This window comes from Polypterus senegalus, chromosome 15 (assembly GCF_016835505.1).
Source record: "Polypterus senegalus isolate Bchr_013 chromosome 15, ASM1683550v1, whole genome shotgun sequence".
In the NCBI taxonomy this organism is placed as follows: Eukaryota; Metazoa; Chordata; class Cladistia; order Polypteriformes; family Polypteridae; genus Polypterus; species Polypterus senegalus.
Genome location: NC_053168.1, coordinates 54,556,124 through 54,570,632, shown reverse-complemented (window position 1 = coordinate 54,570,632; position 14,509 = coordinate 54,556,124). Strand labels below are relative to the sequence as shown.

The following is a 14,509-nucleotide window of genomic DNA, read 5'->3' as shown; positions in this document are numbered from 1 at the left end:
CATTTTTTTACAATCTGTTTTTTTTGTACATGGATTGGGGATTGGGGTCCTCTTTAGAGAGGGTTTTTGTAATCTTTTCCAGCCTGATGGGGCATGAACAACTCTTTTTCAGCGGTCCTCAGAAATCTCCTTTTTTAAAGTCCATGATGCACTTCCACAAACATGTTTTGGGAAGAGCAGACTTTGATAGATTCCTTTTAAAAACACAGGGGTACTCTCACCTATTGTCATCCATTGGTTAAAACCCCGCTCTTTTCACCTTCAAACTAACTGCTAATCCTAGAGGTTCACATATTTTTGCCACTCCGAATATTAATATTTGATCATTTTCCTCAATAAATAAATGACCCAAATTATAATATTTTCTAAATTTTTTTAAATTGGTCTCTCTTTATCTACTTTTAGGACTTGGTGAAAATCTGATGATGTTTTAGGCCCATATTTATACAGAAATACAGAAAATTCTAAAGGGTTCACAAACTTTCAAGCACAACTGTATGTGTGTGTGTGTGTGTATGTATATGTGTGTATATATATATATATGTATATGTATATGTATATGTATATGTATATGTATATGTATATTATATATATATATATATATATATATGTATATGTATCTGTGTATGCTTGTGCCTCCTCCAGACGCGTCCGTCCCTATTTCTGTTGGGGGGCCAGGTTGAGGCATGGAAGCCCCCCCCTGAGGGCCCGTGGCCCCGCCAAGCACGCCCGATGCCGTTATCCCGATGCAGTTCCCGGTGGGGGCTGAAACCCGGGGGCCCATAGGGAAGGGACGGAGGAGGGGGAGTGCCTCCTCCAGACAGAGTGGAAGGCGTCCGCCCCTGGATTAGCAGGGGCCTGGGTAGGGTTTGAAGCCCACCCCTGTAGGGCCCCGTAGCCACCCCCAAAGAAGGGCCCCGTTAATATCCGGGAGCCCGGCCCTTTCCCGCCACCCGGGAAGTCGGAAGGAACTGTTGGCCCCCGGAGGACCCGGAAGACAACCGCCCTTTGCGCTGGCTGGCTGGGGAGAACACCTGGGGCTCACCCGGGGGCCTTATTAGGAGCCCCCTCCCCCCAGTCATTGTGGAAGTGGGAGGAAGTAGGCGGAGCTGGAGAGGGACAGGAGGCGCCAGGAAAAAGGCACAGAGACTGTGGCCCTGGACTTTGGGGATTCAGTGCCAAGGCTGGGTTTGTAAATCTGCGTGACTTTGTATATTGTATATAAAAGGGGAAAATAAACGTGTGTGGGGAGCAAAATATAGTCCGTCTTGTCTGTGCTGGGGCCAGCGTTCACAGTGCGTGAGTCGGCAGGATACTCCGCCTGGGACAAGAGGCGGGGACCTGGAGTTCAAACAATCAATTTCTGTGAGCGGCCCGAGGCGGACCCACCACGGGGCGGAGCGGCCCGTGCACAACCCGCGGGGCGTTGCCCAAACCGCCACGGACAGCGGAATAAGCAGTGCGGAGGAAGGGGCCCGACATCGCGGGCCCCGGGGAGCTCCAAATCGGGGCTGTCGGGGCCCGGGCAGCCAGGCGGGGTTGCCGCTGAAGGCCGCGCGAGGCACTAGCAGGATCCGGGAGGTAAATTCCCTGCCCTGCAATCCCCGGGCCCGGGGATGGACTTCCCTTTTTTGACGGGGAGGGCCGAACGGATCGCGTCGGGGCAAAACCGCCCGGGCCCGGCCCGGCGGAGGCGGAAAGGGCTCAGTTTGGGGCCCGCTCGGAAAAAGGAATTACCGCGTCCCCCGGGCGGAGGGCCCCCCTTTTTCGGGCAGGGGGGCAAGATGGCGCGGGCGGGGGTCCCCCGCGGCGAAACCCGGGTTGGCGGTGTTCTTGCGTGCCCGCCGATGTTGGATGGGGGGCCCCAAAAAGGGCGCATCTCCAAACCCGGGGCCCCTTTGGGCCAAGGGTGGGGCCCCGAGGAGGGAGGCGTCGGCGTGGGCTGATGGACAGGTAACCCCCGACATCCCCCTTTTTTCTCTCCACCAGGGGGTCCCTGTGTGGGAGTCCCGCCCGAAGCCGTCTTTTGAGAACTGCCCCCGTGTTCTCGCCCCTCGTGTGAGCAGCTGGCGGGAAAGGTTCGGGGGGAGGCAGGGGTGTATATATATATATATGTTGTGTGTTTGGTTTTTAAATTAATAATAATATATATATATATTAATATATATTAATAAATAATATATATATATATATATATATATATATATATATATATATATATATATATATATAAATTTTATATATATATAAATTTTATATATATATATATATAATTTTTATATATATATATATAAAGTGTATATATATATATTTTAAAAAATATATATATGTTATTTTTGTTTTATATATTTTATATATGTATATATGTATGTATGTATGTATATGTGTATATATATAATGTGCATATATATGTATATGATAGACATTAAAACAAAACTCGCACCCTTAATGTCAAATGGCTAAGGGAGAATATTGGCATAGTAAGTCAAGAACCAGTGCTTTTTGCCACAACCATTGCAGAAAATATACGATATGGCAGAGAAGATGCAACAGATGCAGAAATTGAGCAAGCAATTAAAGAGGCCAATGCCTATGATTTTATATCTAGGCTTCCTGATGTAAGTATCTTATGTAAATATCATAAAGGTGTTTGTATTTAGTTTTACTCATAATCTTAAGTTTTATTCATGAATTTGTTTGGTCCTGTTTGGATAATGACAAGTCACTCCTTAGTTTTTTTCTCAGTGGATTCCGTACTTTTTACATTTGAGAATGCAGTGCACTTCTTCTGTTATAGTTTAACTTTGAAATATAAAACTCTTATTTTAAAAGGAACGTACAAATCTCTGTTTTTCTGTTTTTTAGTAATCTAGAAATGTCTTTATGATTTTTTGGATTCTTTGATACAAATTTAAAACAACAACAATATTTAAGAAGCCTCCAAATATTCATAAATGCAAATACCACAACACTCTATTTATACTGAAAATGTATAAGTGATCTAACACAGTTTAAATGTCACTCTTTGTCACATTTTAAAGGGCTTAAATACCATGGTTGGGGAAAAAGGGGCACAGCTAAGTGGAGGACAGAAGCAGAGGATTGCCATTGCTCGGGCTATTGTCAAGAATCCAAAGATTCTGCTCTTGGATGAAGCAACCTCAGCCCTCGATAATCAGAGTGAATATATTGTCCAGACAGCTTTAGATAAGGTAAATAAAAACAAATTCAATTTCCTTACCACAGTGATTATACTAGGGTTGTCTGTGCTAAAGGGATGCAAATGTTTTTTGGCCTATAACTTGACTTTATTTTATTATACTACTTGGCGAGGGCAGCTGCTATATACAGATGTTAATGAAGTCGGTGGAAAGGTCCAAATGTTTTAATTTTAATGGGTGAGAAAGTTCCAATACATTTTATTATAGTATTGATTTAGAGGGTGATAGAACCCTTAAGAAACTAATAAATAGTAAACCACAAGGCATCAGAAATGTTGGACAACCAAGAAAGCAGTGGATGTAGAAAGTGGAAGCGGATCTGTGAAAACTCCAACTGAATAAATGGAGGGAAAAAAACAAGAGACAAAGAGCAATGGGCAGAATCATTAAGGCAGTGGAATGAAAATAGATTTATATAATACAACAACACTTTCATACCTGTTGTAACAAAGCAAGGGTACTCTGGAGCAGACTTCTATGTTCAGGGACACATCAATGTAGTTCAGATTAGTGTTATGAATGGTAATTTATTAAACCAAAACTGTACATGGGAGGATAAAGGAAAAGAGAATACAAATACAAAGCAGGATATCAGAATAATAAATGTAAATGTCCTTCTGGCCTTTTCTTAACTTATTTGACTTAACTATATAGGCTCAGAGCGCTGCCCCCGTTCCAAAATTCAGTGGCCTCCTCTTCTTTCAAGTCTTAGCTTTAATTCCACTCCCAACTTCAAGATCATTTAACTTTTTCTAATTCTGCTTCTTCTTTGTGTTTATGCTGGTTCATATCCTACATTCATTCAGATCATTTCCACCTACTGTATTGAAGTGTGAGGTAGATGTGTCAAATTCAGATTCTCACAACCAGATTTGTTTATATTAAAAATTAAAGTACCACACTCCATACATTATTTGACCCATTTTTTACTTCTAAAATCTCTGTCACTCCAAATCCCTTTTGTATTTTCCACTTTTTTCTTAATCATTCTTGCTTCCTCCATGCAAAAAAAATTATGTTCTACTGTTTTATGTAACATATGTAATTCAAACCTATTATGTCATTAACCTGCACCCCCATGAGTGCTAACACCAAATTTAAACTAGTTTGTTCAAGTCTTTCCAGCCACACATCCTCCTTTCTCCTTCTACATATCAAACCTTTTTCTTGCACTAACTCACATAATACAAAAACTGATTTGGTTATCTGACTTGAGGAAGTGGAAGCTCTTATAAGGCTACTACCAGAAACACCTTTAGTTCTACTCCAGCTTACCAGGGAGCACTATCAGGTCACCTCTATACCCACAGATACTCCAACAAGTACTACATTTTGCAGTAGTCTCTTTGGGACCCTTAACTCTTTAGCAGAATATTACTGCTGCAGCCAAAGAGTGTTCTGGGAAACAATTGCACCCACAGAGCTCGCCTATAAGCAGGACTCTATTGGCATAGCATGTCAGCTAGGTAAGGGCATCCCAGCCAAAATGTGTATTGCCTCACCATTTATGCCATCCTTCTGGTCTTCCTTACACTGCTTAATTCAAAGTAGGTCCCTGGAGGGAATTCAGTTATTTGGTCATGCTTTCTATTAATTTAATACATAAAGTATTTCAATTTTTGGCAAAATTACAAAATTTACTTGCAGTTCACTAACATTCTTTTTTTGTTCATTAGGAATTTTTTTGAAAAATCAATGCAATAAAGAATAACTTATACAATATTGCAGTTTGACTTTGCATAAGTACTCATCTGTAAACCTAATATGTTACGCATTCTTGTAGCTGTGTATATATTATTTTTTTTAAATTGCAGGCAAGAGCTGGTCGCACTACAATTGTTATTGCTCATCGATTATCTACAATCAGAACAGCTGATATTATTGCTGGGTTTCAAAATGGAGTTGTTTGTGAGCAAGGAACCCACAGTGAGCTAATGGAAAAAAAAGGATTATACTACTCCCTTGTCATGCAGCAGGTATGTGACATAGTGAAATATTTCCACCTAATTTGTTTATCTTTTTGCTTCACTGGATTAAGGAGTAGCCATTGATGCCATCTCAGTCAGATAGTAATACAGTATAAACATCACAAATAATATGTTGGTGAGTTTTTCTTCATGACATCTCCACAAAAATGAGAGCAGTACAATTGAATGGAATTTATATACAATTACTTAAATAGCACCGACATTTCCCAATCCCAATTGTATGTGTATCTAATTAATAATTTATTTTTTTTTAAAGGCAAGCTAAATAAGTTGCCCCCTTTGTCTGTTTTCCTCCCTGCTCTGAAACTGAGATTTGATATAACCCATCAGAATAGTTTTGTGACCTGTTTATATTAAATATAGAGGATCTTGTATATTTCAATAAATAAAAATTATCTGCTGGTTTGTCTGTTGTATAGGAGTCAAGCAACCACAAACAGAATAAAAAAAATCAAGTGAAGCTCCCATAAAGTTCTCCTTTGCAGAAGCATATAGATTTTTTGTCTGCATAACTTTCACAGAATAATTATTATTCATCTTTACCTCTTGGATTATACTTGGTGCTCCATTTTTGCTAGTTTGATTTATTTGGCACAGTCTCTTTTCTTAATGTGAGGGAAATTAATCTTTTGAAGAAATAAATACACAAATACATAATTTTCCCTGCTAAACCCACTTATTCACTTGAATGCTCTGTAACTCCAAAGTAAATTATTGATGCACCAATTTTCATTGAGCAGTGATACATTTGACTTTCTGTTAAGAATTAAGGCAAAGCCCCAGATTGCTTTCAAAATATGCTCCAGGTGCTTCGTTCCATTACTTGTACTTTTCAGTACCCCACCTCAAATGTGACTCACTTTGTTACTTAAACATAGCAAGAATTTCTCACTTTAAATAAATTACAGCCCTCTCTCACTCATGACTTGTTTGTGAAGTTAAAAGCAAATTTTCTTTCTGCACCTTCCTTTTCCTGTCACTTCCTTCCTGCATTGCTCCAACAAGTTTAAAATGAACAGGCTTTCCCCCAAGCTGACTATTTTTGAGCAACATCCACCTGAAAAAAATTTATTTGGATGCATTTCCTTGTATGTTGCCAGTTTTCAGAACTGTTTCTGCATTTAATTAGCAGTTCTCTTGTCATAAAATTCAGTATTCACCTTAATTAAGGTGATTTGCATACAGAAACAACTATTTTGAGGGCAAAATACGTCAAAGGGTTCCCAAGGAACTCCACTCCTTTTTACACTTCAAAAGGCTTAACGTGATCTTATTTCCTCTGAATGCTGCTACTTCTGTGTGATTGTGGATGCTGATTATAATATAATATTCAGATATTATTATATCTATACTAATAAAAGGCAAAGCCCTCACTGACTGACTGACTGACTGACTCACTCACTCACTTACTGACTCATCACTAATTCTCCAACTTCCCGTGTAGGTGGAAGGCTGAAATTTGGCAGGCTCATTCCTTACAGCTTACTTACAAAAGTTAGGCAGGTTTCATTTCGAAATTCTACGTGTAACGATCATGACTGGAACCTACTTTCGTCCATATATACGGCTATAGCCTGCAGCTCGGTCGCTGTGTGAGGCGGAGTTGTGTCCCGCATCATCATGCCTATATAAGACCTGCCCATATAAGGCTGTGCGTCAGCAGCTATACAATAGACATGCTGCCGCGAAATATTCATGGGTGAAGGACTGCGCTTATGCAAACGAAGATGAGATGGTCAGGCACAAAGTCCGCGAAAGTGTGAGAGAAACTTTAAAGTGCCGGGTCTTAGCTAACATTAAATAAAGTCGTGGACATCGCAAGATCGCACAACATAGCACAAGCACAGCGGAGAACCTTCGATGCATGTACTCCGAGTGGCTCACGTGAACTGACTTTGCAGGACTGGGAAAGGTAAACCCGTGCATGCAGTGTGTGATGTAACAACCGTCTGACGCTCAACAAGCCTTTTGTACACATATCAATTGGAAAGCAAGGTGTAAAGCTTAAGTTTAAATTACGTTAATAGACACGCTGTTGCTAAATATTTGCAGGCAAATCCACAACTTAATACCGGGAATGCCTGTTAAACATCTTAGATTCACGAGTACCGATTTGGGTAGTGATCTCTTTGATGAATGAAACCTGTTCAAAAAACGCATTACACAATTGAGAAGGCAGCAAAAGAATATGAAGCGAGTGACGCATACAAGCATATTCATAAGTGCAGCTAGTGCGGAAACAAAGCACGGTGTAAACCTTAAGTTTAAATTAAGTTCATAGACAGGCTGCCGCTGGCGTTTGACATGCCTACGACGAATACGATATTCGTGACATACAAGTTTAATGAGAAGACACAGTATATAAACGAGAGTTTTGATCACTTTGTAGCAGAGTTAAAATTGCCATAACGGAGTTAAAATTGCTGGTGAAGGACCGTGCTTATGCAAACGAATAGGAAAGTTAAGCAAAGCATAACTTTAAATTAGGTTCATAGACATGCTGCCACTGGAGTTTGTCATGCCTAAGACGAATACGATATTCGTGAGATAGATCGCACGAGATAGCACAAGCATAGCTGAGAAGCTTCGATGCATGTACTCCGAGTGGCTCACGTGAACTGACTTTGTTCTGGCTTTAACTACTGTGAAATAAACAGACATAAACTGGAAGCATGAGTCTGTGCCTTTTAATAATCTCGAGAGAGAGAAACATGGTGGCAGCGTAGATGACGGAACTGCGCCGAAAGTCACGCAAGTTTGCTGTTAAAAGTTCAGGACGCGGAGACGCTAACACGAAAGGAAAATGGAGGGTCTGAGACCACTGCTGACATTAAGCCTCAATGCTAAAGACCTGGCTAAGTCATGGAGAACATGGAAAGACGAGTTCAGATTATTCACAGAACTTGCAATGCCGGAAGCAGAGGAAAACACTAAGGTCAGATAATTGCGTTATCTTATTGGAGAGAGCAGCAGAGAATTGTGTCAGGCGCTGACCGGTGATGTAAGACCTGATGAATTAACCATGAGCTTGATGATGTGTAAATTTGATGAACATTACAACCCAAAAATAAACAAAACTGTAGAGAAGTACAGATTTTTTTCAAGAAATCAGGCAAGGGGAGAAAATATAGACAACTACGTCACAGATCTGAGAGTGTTAGCAGGCACATGCAATTTCGGGGAGTTTAACAGTTCCCTTATATGTGACCGAATTGTGTGTGGAACCAGTGATGCAAGTTTAGAGAGGTCCATACAAATATGCAGAGCCACAGAACTGTCGAAGGAGAACAGCAGAACAGTCACACGGGGTTCCTTATTCTATACTTCTCCCGGTGTGTCTCTCTAAACCCTCAGTGCGGGAACATTATCATAAGGTTTAACAATCCTATTGTTACACCTTCTACGTGCACCCAACCGTCCTCATTACGGAGTCTTCCTTGCTTTACCGCTGGCTGCTTCTTTCCATTCACCTTCCCAGCTCTTTATTTGAACAGTTTTCCTTCTCACTTTTCCGCTCCTTTGTGTGTCTTCTCCTTTTTGTTCAAAATATGCGCCTCCTTGCCTTTAGCAATTTGGGTAGTGAACACTTCAATGAATGAAACCTGTTATCTTTACAACGGTTGACAAACACGGAATGTAACTTGAACACAACACGTCTCCAAATACGAACCTGATTGAAAGAAATAATGATAATCAAATCCTTGATGACAGCAACACTCATAACAGTCACAAAACAATTACATTGACAATCGGGTTATGTTATTTTTAAAATGTTTCATTTTCTTTTTCATAACTTCTTTAACACACTACTTCTCCGCTGCGAAGCGCAGGTATTTTGCTAGTACATTATATAATCTGAACATTTACATTTTTTAATGTACAAAGATTTACAGTTCAAAGGATGTAAGCTTGCTTTAATAACACTCAAACCATATTTTAATTCCATACACTGTACATAACTGGTTAATTAATTTGTTAATGTTGAATGTAGCTGTAACGTTAGTTGTAAAATTTCATTTTAAAAACACTTGTTTAAAAAATGCAAAAATACATTCCATTATTTTGAGGTTCCTTATTCGAAAATTCTATATGCACAGTGAAAGAGTTCATTTATTAATGTATTAATCTTTAAATAAGTTTTTGGCATAATTTGGCAAAGTTTGTCTTAGTTTAAGCCAAAAAAACAAAAACCATTTTGAATGTTAAAAAACAGTTAAAAAAAATATTAAAAACATTTTTTAGAGTATGAAAAGCAAAGATGAAGATAACGAGTATGAGTCTGATGAGATGGGTGAAACAGAAGATGAACTAGAAGTTCTTGAAAATGAGAATGCTGGTGATTCTGAAATTAAAAGCACAAGAAGTCTCAGCAGGAGATCGATACGACGGCGTTCAACAACTAGAGGTTCCAGACGATCAATAAAGAAGAAACAAAAGGAGGGAGAGGTGCAAATGCTTTTTAAAAGCATTCAAATGAGTCTAAGCTGTCCTATTAATGTTATATTTAGGATTTATCAGCCAGTCATACATTACACATTCTTGACTAGCTTTTGACATTATTCAAATATATGACATATGAAGACCACAAGGCTGCCTTTAATTTAATTATAATTTAATATGTAAAAAAATCTGTTAAACATTTAGGCTTAATTAGATTTTTAGTATATTTTTACTTTTTTAAAGGAAGAGGAAAATCTCCCTGAGGCATCACTTTGTAGAATATTATCTCTAAATAAAAAATTGTGGCCCTACATAATTGTTGGACTGCTGGCTTCTGTAATTGATGGAGGCATGTATCCATGTTTTGGGATAATATTTGCAAAGATTATTGGAGTAAGTATACTTCTAATCAGTTAAATTATGCAATTGTAATATGCTGATTTTTATTGCTTACCAGAAAACTGCAGAGAATGTGGAAAGATATTTATAATATAGTGTCAAAATTCTGCAGAATAATGAAGGGAACTTAGTTAATTTTAAATATACCAGATTAAATGCAGAGTGTATTTTAATACTTGGTCATTATTTCCCAGTTTTTGTTGATGCAGTAATATATATAATCAGACCATTCAAAAATTAATAATATTAGCACAATGTTTAAATTATTTAACAGTGCTTCTTTGTAATTGTAAAAGACACGTTAAATATTTTATTTCCTCACAGAGGTTTTCTCCAATATTCTTACATTTTCTGAAGTTAACAGGTAAATATTTAGTCTATGGCAATAGGAACCAGAAGATTTTTCACCAAAAATCAATACTAAAATATGAACGCCTTTTAAGAAGAAGCTGGAAGTGAAGTTAGGGTGAGTGAAAATATCAGTAAGCCAGGATGGCAGTCAGAATACGAAATGCCAAAACCCAAAGCACAAAACCAAAACTGAATTCCAAAACAACGAAGCAATACAGGCCTTAAGCTGACTATTGATGTTTATTCTGAATGATGATAAACAAAATACCATCTTTAGTCTTCTTTTTAAGATTATTAATTGAAAACGAGTATGTAGTGCATACCATGTTAAGTACTTTTGGCACCCTGATATCAGTCACAATGGTGCAGTTCACATAGATGACAACTACACCTGGAGATGGTAGACTATGTGATTCTCAAAATGTCGACACCATAAGTCAGAATATTTATGCCTATGTTTACCATTACTGTTCCACTATCTCCTCTGTCTCCGTCTGGTTTTCTCCTACATCCCCAAAAATGTGTATTTTATGTCAGTTGGTCTAATATGATTGAGCATGAAAGAAAAATTGTCCTTTGCAGGGTATTGATATACCATTTAACAGTTGTATGTACATACCTTATACTTGTATATACATACCTTATACTCGTTCCCCATTTTCAAATATAAAACACGAGACTCTAAAACCCTGGATGGTGTATATCAGCTTGCTGCTAATCACATCTGATAACTACATTATTCAGTACAGTAGTGAGAATATTTAATTATCAAAGAGTCAAAGTAGAAATTATTAAGTACATTTCAAAATTCTACTCACTGCCACATGCCTTTTATAGAAATTGTTGGTTATATAGCATAATGTATGCACAGTCTTAATAATTAAATTCCCTAATAATGTTTTCAAAGGTTCATTTAACACACAGTACTGTATTTTATTTTTAACAATGTTGATCCATTGAAATATATTGAGTAATATAGTAAAATATCTCAAATTGTCTTTAACAAGATTTTCCAAATTCTGTTAAGGTGTTTGGTGAGACTGATACTGTAGTAAGGAGTCAAAAAACAACAATGTTTTCGCTCCTATTTCTGCTACTTGGTGCAATTTTCTTAGTGGTAATGTCCTTGCAGGTAAGTAAATCTACTAGTAAAATACTATATTTCATTTGATCATGTATAGATACGGTATATAACTTTAAGACTATAATATATTACATCATGATAAGGCTTTCAATAAAGGATGATGATATACTGTATGTTCAGTATTTGCTCAGTTTCTATTTTATTTTCCTGTTGAATTACTAAGGACATCAGTTAGGTAAGGTAGAAAATACATCAGTTTTCCTTAAAATAATCTTGAATTTATCCTGAAGTTTCTGTCTGTTCCCAGGCTACTACAGAAATATAATGCATTCAGTACTTCCTCAATCTGTGCCTGGATCTCTTGTTAGTGAGAGTTGCCAGGAATACCACCTAACATACAGTATGTGAACAGAGCACATTTCTCTAGATTTCCAAACCACCTCAAATATCTCCTCTTGAAGAGCAAAGGTTATATTTTCTGATCTTCCTGCCTTGCTAAACATCTTAGACTCTAAGAAGAGAAAGTGTAACAAAGAAACCTCATTTAAAACAGTTTTAATCAGTTTTACTTCGGTGGGTCATTATGTAACCGGTCTCCACCGCACACGCCGTACTGCTGCGTCCTGGCCTTTGGATTCGGTTAACCCTTAAAGCTTCTGCATTGTGATTTATATTCAACGTGCCGTAAAAACCGCCACGAAAGAATACTGCAAACACCCTTTAATTCTCAATGTTTTCTCTCTCTTTTATTAATGGTCTGAAATATTAAACAGAGAACATAAAAAATAACAACTCAAGCTCTATGATTCCTCCTATTAACAAAAAAAAAAACACGGGGAAAGGCTGTTGAACGCTCACATTAACACATAACCAAAATTAATATAAAAGCATTCAAAAAATTTCAAAACAACAACTGTACACAACAAAAAATCTTATTACAATTACTGTCATATACAAAAAAATTAACTCAATTTAAAATAATTTAATTAATTTTATTATACAGAGAATAACCGCGTGCTTACCTCATCTCACAGTAATACAATGAATACTGGGAGAGGCTCACACTGATGACGTCACATAACACAACAAACAGAATAGAAAATATAACAGGACCACAACAGGAAAACATACAACACAATGAATGTTATCAGGATTTGGTGAAGCTCCAAACAACTAAACTTTTTATTTTATACACCTGTTACAATTACACAAAACTTGCGACAAGGGTTGAAGACAGAGATTGATTAGGAAATAAAGAGTTTTATCTGAGAACTTTACACTTCCTTTGGAAACACTATCTGACATTACCACTGCTTTAACTCCCAGTTCTTAATAGTACCCAAGTTATTTGAACACTTTGGCCTGCTGTTCATTCATTCAAGAGAGCAAACTGGTCTTTTTTAAGAAAATAAGCATTATCAAATGTGAAATCTTGTGAACACTCTGTTATAAACAGATGTAATCAAGAGAACAATATGACCTGCTAGTAACAGTCATGTACTGTAAATATCTGGTGGCTCCTTGCTGTTTCCTGCATGAAACACCCAAAAAGGAGAGGAGACAAAATGTATTCTTAGAAAATGTATGCATTCTCATTAAATTGATTTAAGTGAATGGCAGAAATGTAAACATAAGTGTGGATACACGAATTCAGAGACTGTAACAGGCCCTGGATAGCATATTTCCGGATCACCTACCTCAAGACGCCAAACAGTGCATAGTCATAAGTCTTAAGATATTAAGCACTTATCAGTTCCTCCATATATAGTATTCAACCATTGTTTGAATAATTATATTAATTTTGCAATTCACAATGCACTTTATGATAGTTTTTCAGAATATTTGATTCAATGTAAATTACACTGCTGGTCATATTGCATAGTCACATGATCTGAGAAGTTAGCTGTAAAATTTAAAAAATGTATTCATCCATTCATCCATCTTTCCTGTTCAAAAGAAGCATAGTCATGTGCTGTCAACAGTTTAGTGTAGTTCTAAAATTTATTCTCCAGGTTGTCTATGATAACAGTTTGAGAGCAATAACACTTGACACAAGAATATTGATGTTTCCATACTAAAAGATTCTCTAAAAAAGTATGATAATTTTTATAAACCTAACGTACATCATTCAATAAATACTACTGCCATAGCCTATATAAAAACACTCTTGGAATAAATGTTAATTTATACAAATTCTAAAGAACTAACCACTGTTTAATGTTGATCACCCTTCAAATTTCTGACCCTGTTCTGTGTATACAGAGTCACAATTAAACAAAACCTTTTCTAGCAAAAGCAAACCCTAAATAAGGTTTGCACAAATACACACACCCACATTTCCACTCAGACGATGCTAGTTGAGTGCCAGCTGTCTTTGACTAATGAAGTGAGAGTCTTATGAGGAAAGCATCATGAATACAGGAAGACCATGCAAACTGCACTTAAAGGACATTCCAAACGTGAATCATATAGGGACAAACTGGTATAAAATGGCAACAAAGTATCTTTTTCTTGTTAATGTCAAAATAATGCTAATAAGACTTCAAAGCTAAGAATACATGATATAAATGTGATTCAGCTTCCCCTGATTAGCAGAATAATTCAGTTATACACTTTTTAGACTCTTCTTACAATAATTACTTCAAAACTATATTCAGTCTTCCAAGACACTCCAATGTACACATCACAATTTAACATAACAAATCAGAATCTTTATAGCCGTTGCTTTTTTGTTATCATTTAGGCAAGTGTCATAGCTTTGTTATTTCTTTATTTGGGTGAGATCTCCGTCTTTACAAAAGCTAAATATCCTCTAATAATCAACCATATTATCTATCTATCTATCTATCTATCTATCTATCTATCTATCTATCTATCTATCTATCTATCTATCTATCCTATATTTATTAATATACACTGTAATTTGTATTAATTACACTATAATTTTAGAATTACAATATGAAATGGCATGTAACAAGACAGTAAAAAAGTACACACCTGCCTTACAGATCAAATGTTAATATTTG

General features: G+C 37.2%; 2 protein-coding genes across 2 annotated transcripts in view; both read left to right on the top strand.

The window, feature by feature from the left end:
- The window catches only part of LOC120516128 (ATP-dependent translocase ABCB1-like), a 506,684-nt gene that overhangs the window by 228,953 nt on the left and 263,222 nt on the right, over window positions 1-14,509 (top strand). The gene's annotated exons all lie outside the window — the stretch shown is intronic.
- LOC120516096 (ATP-dependent translocase ABCB1-like) overlaps window positions 1-14,509 on the top strand; it is a 166,092-nt gene that overhangs the window by 38,719 nt on the left and 112,864 nt on the right. Inside the window, exons 13-18 of the mRNA XM_039737555.1 lie at window positions 2,436-2,618; window positions 3,042-3,212; window positions 5,036-5,197; window positions 9,452-9,655; window positions 9,893-10,042; window positions 11,427-11,531. Of these exons, the coding sequence (XP_039593489.1) occupies window positions 2,436-2,618; window positions 3,042-3,212; window positions 5,036-5,197; window positions 9,452-9,655; window positions 9,893-10,042; window positions 11,427-11,531 (975 nt within the window). The remainder of the gene's footprint in view (window positions 1-2,435; window positions 2,619-3,041; window positions 3,213-5,035; window positions 5,198-9,451; window positions 9,656-9,892; window positions 10,043-11,426; window positions 11,532-14,509) is intronic.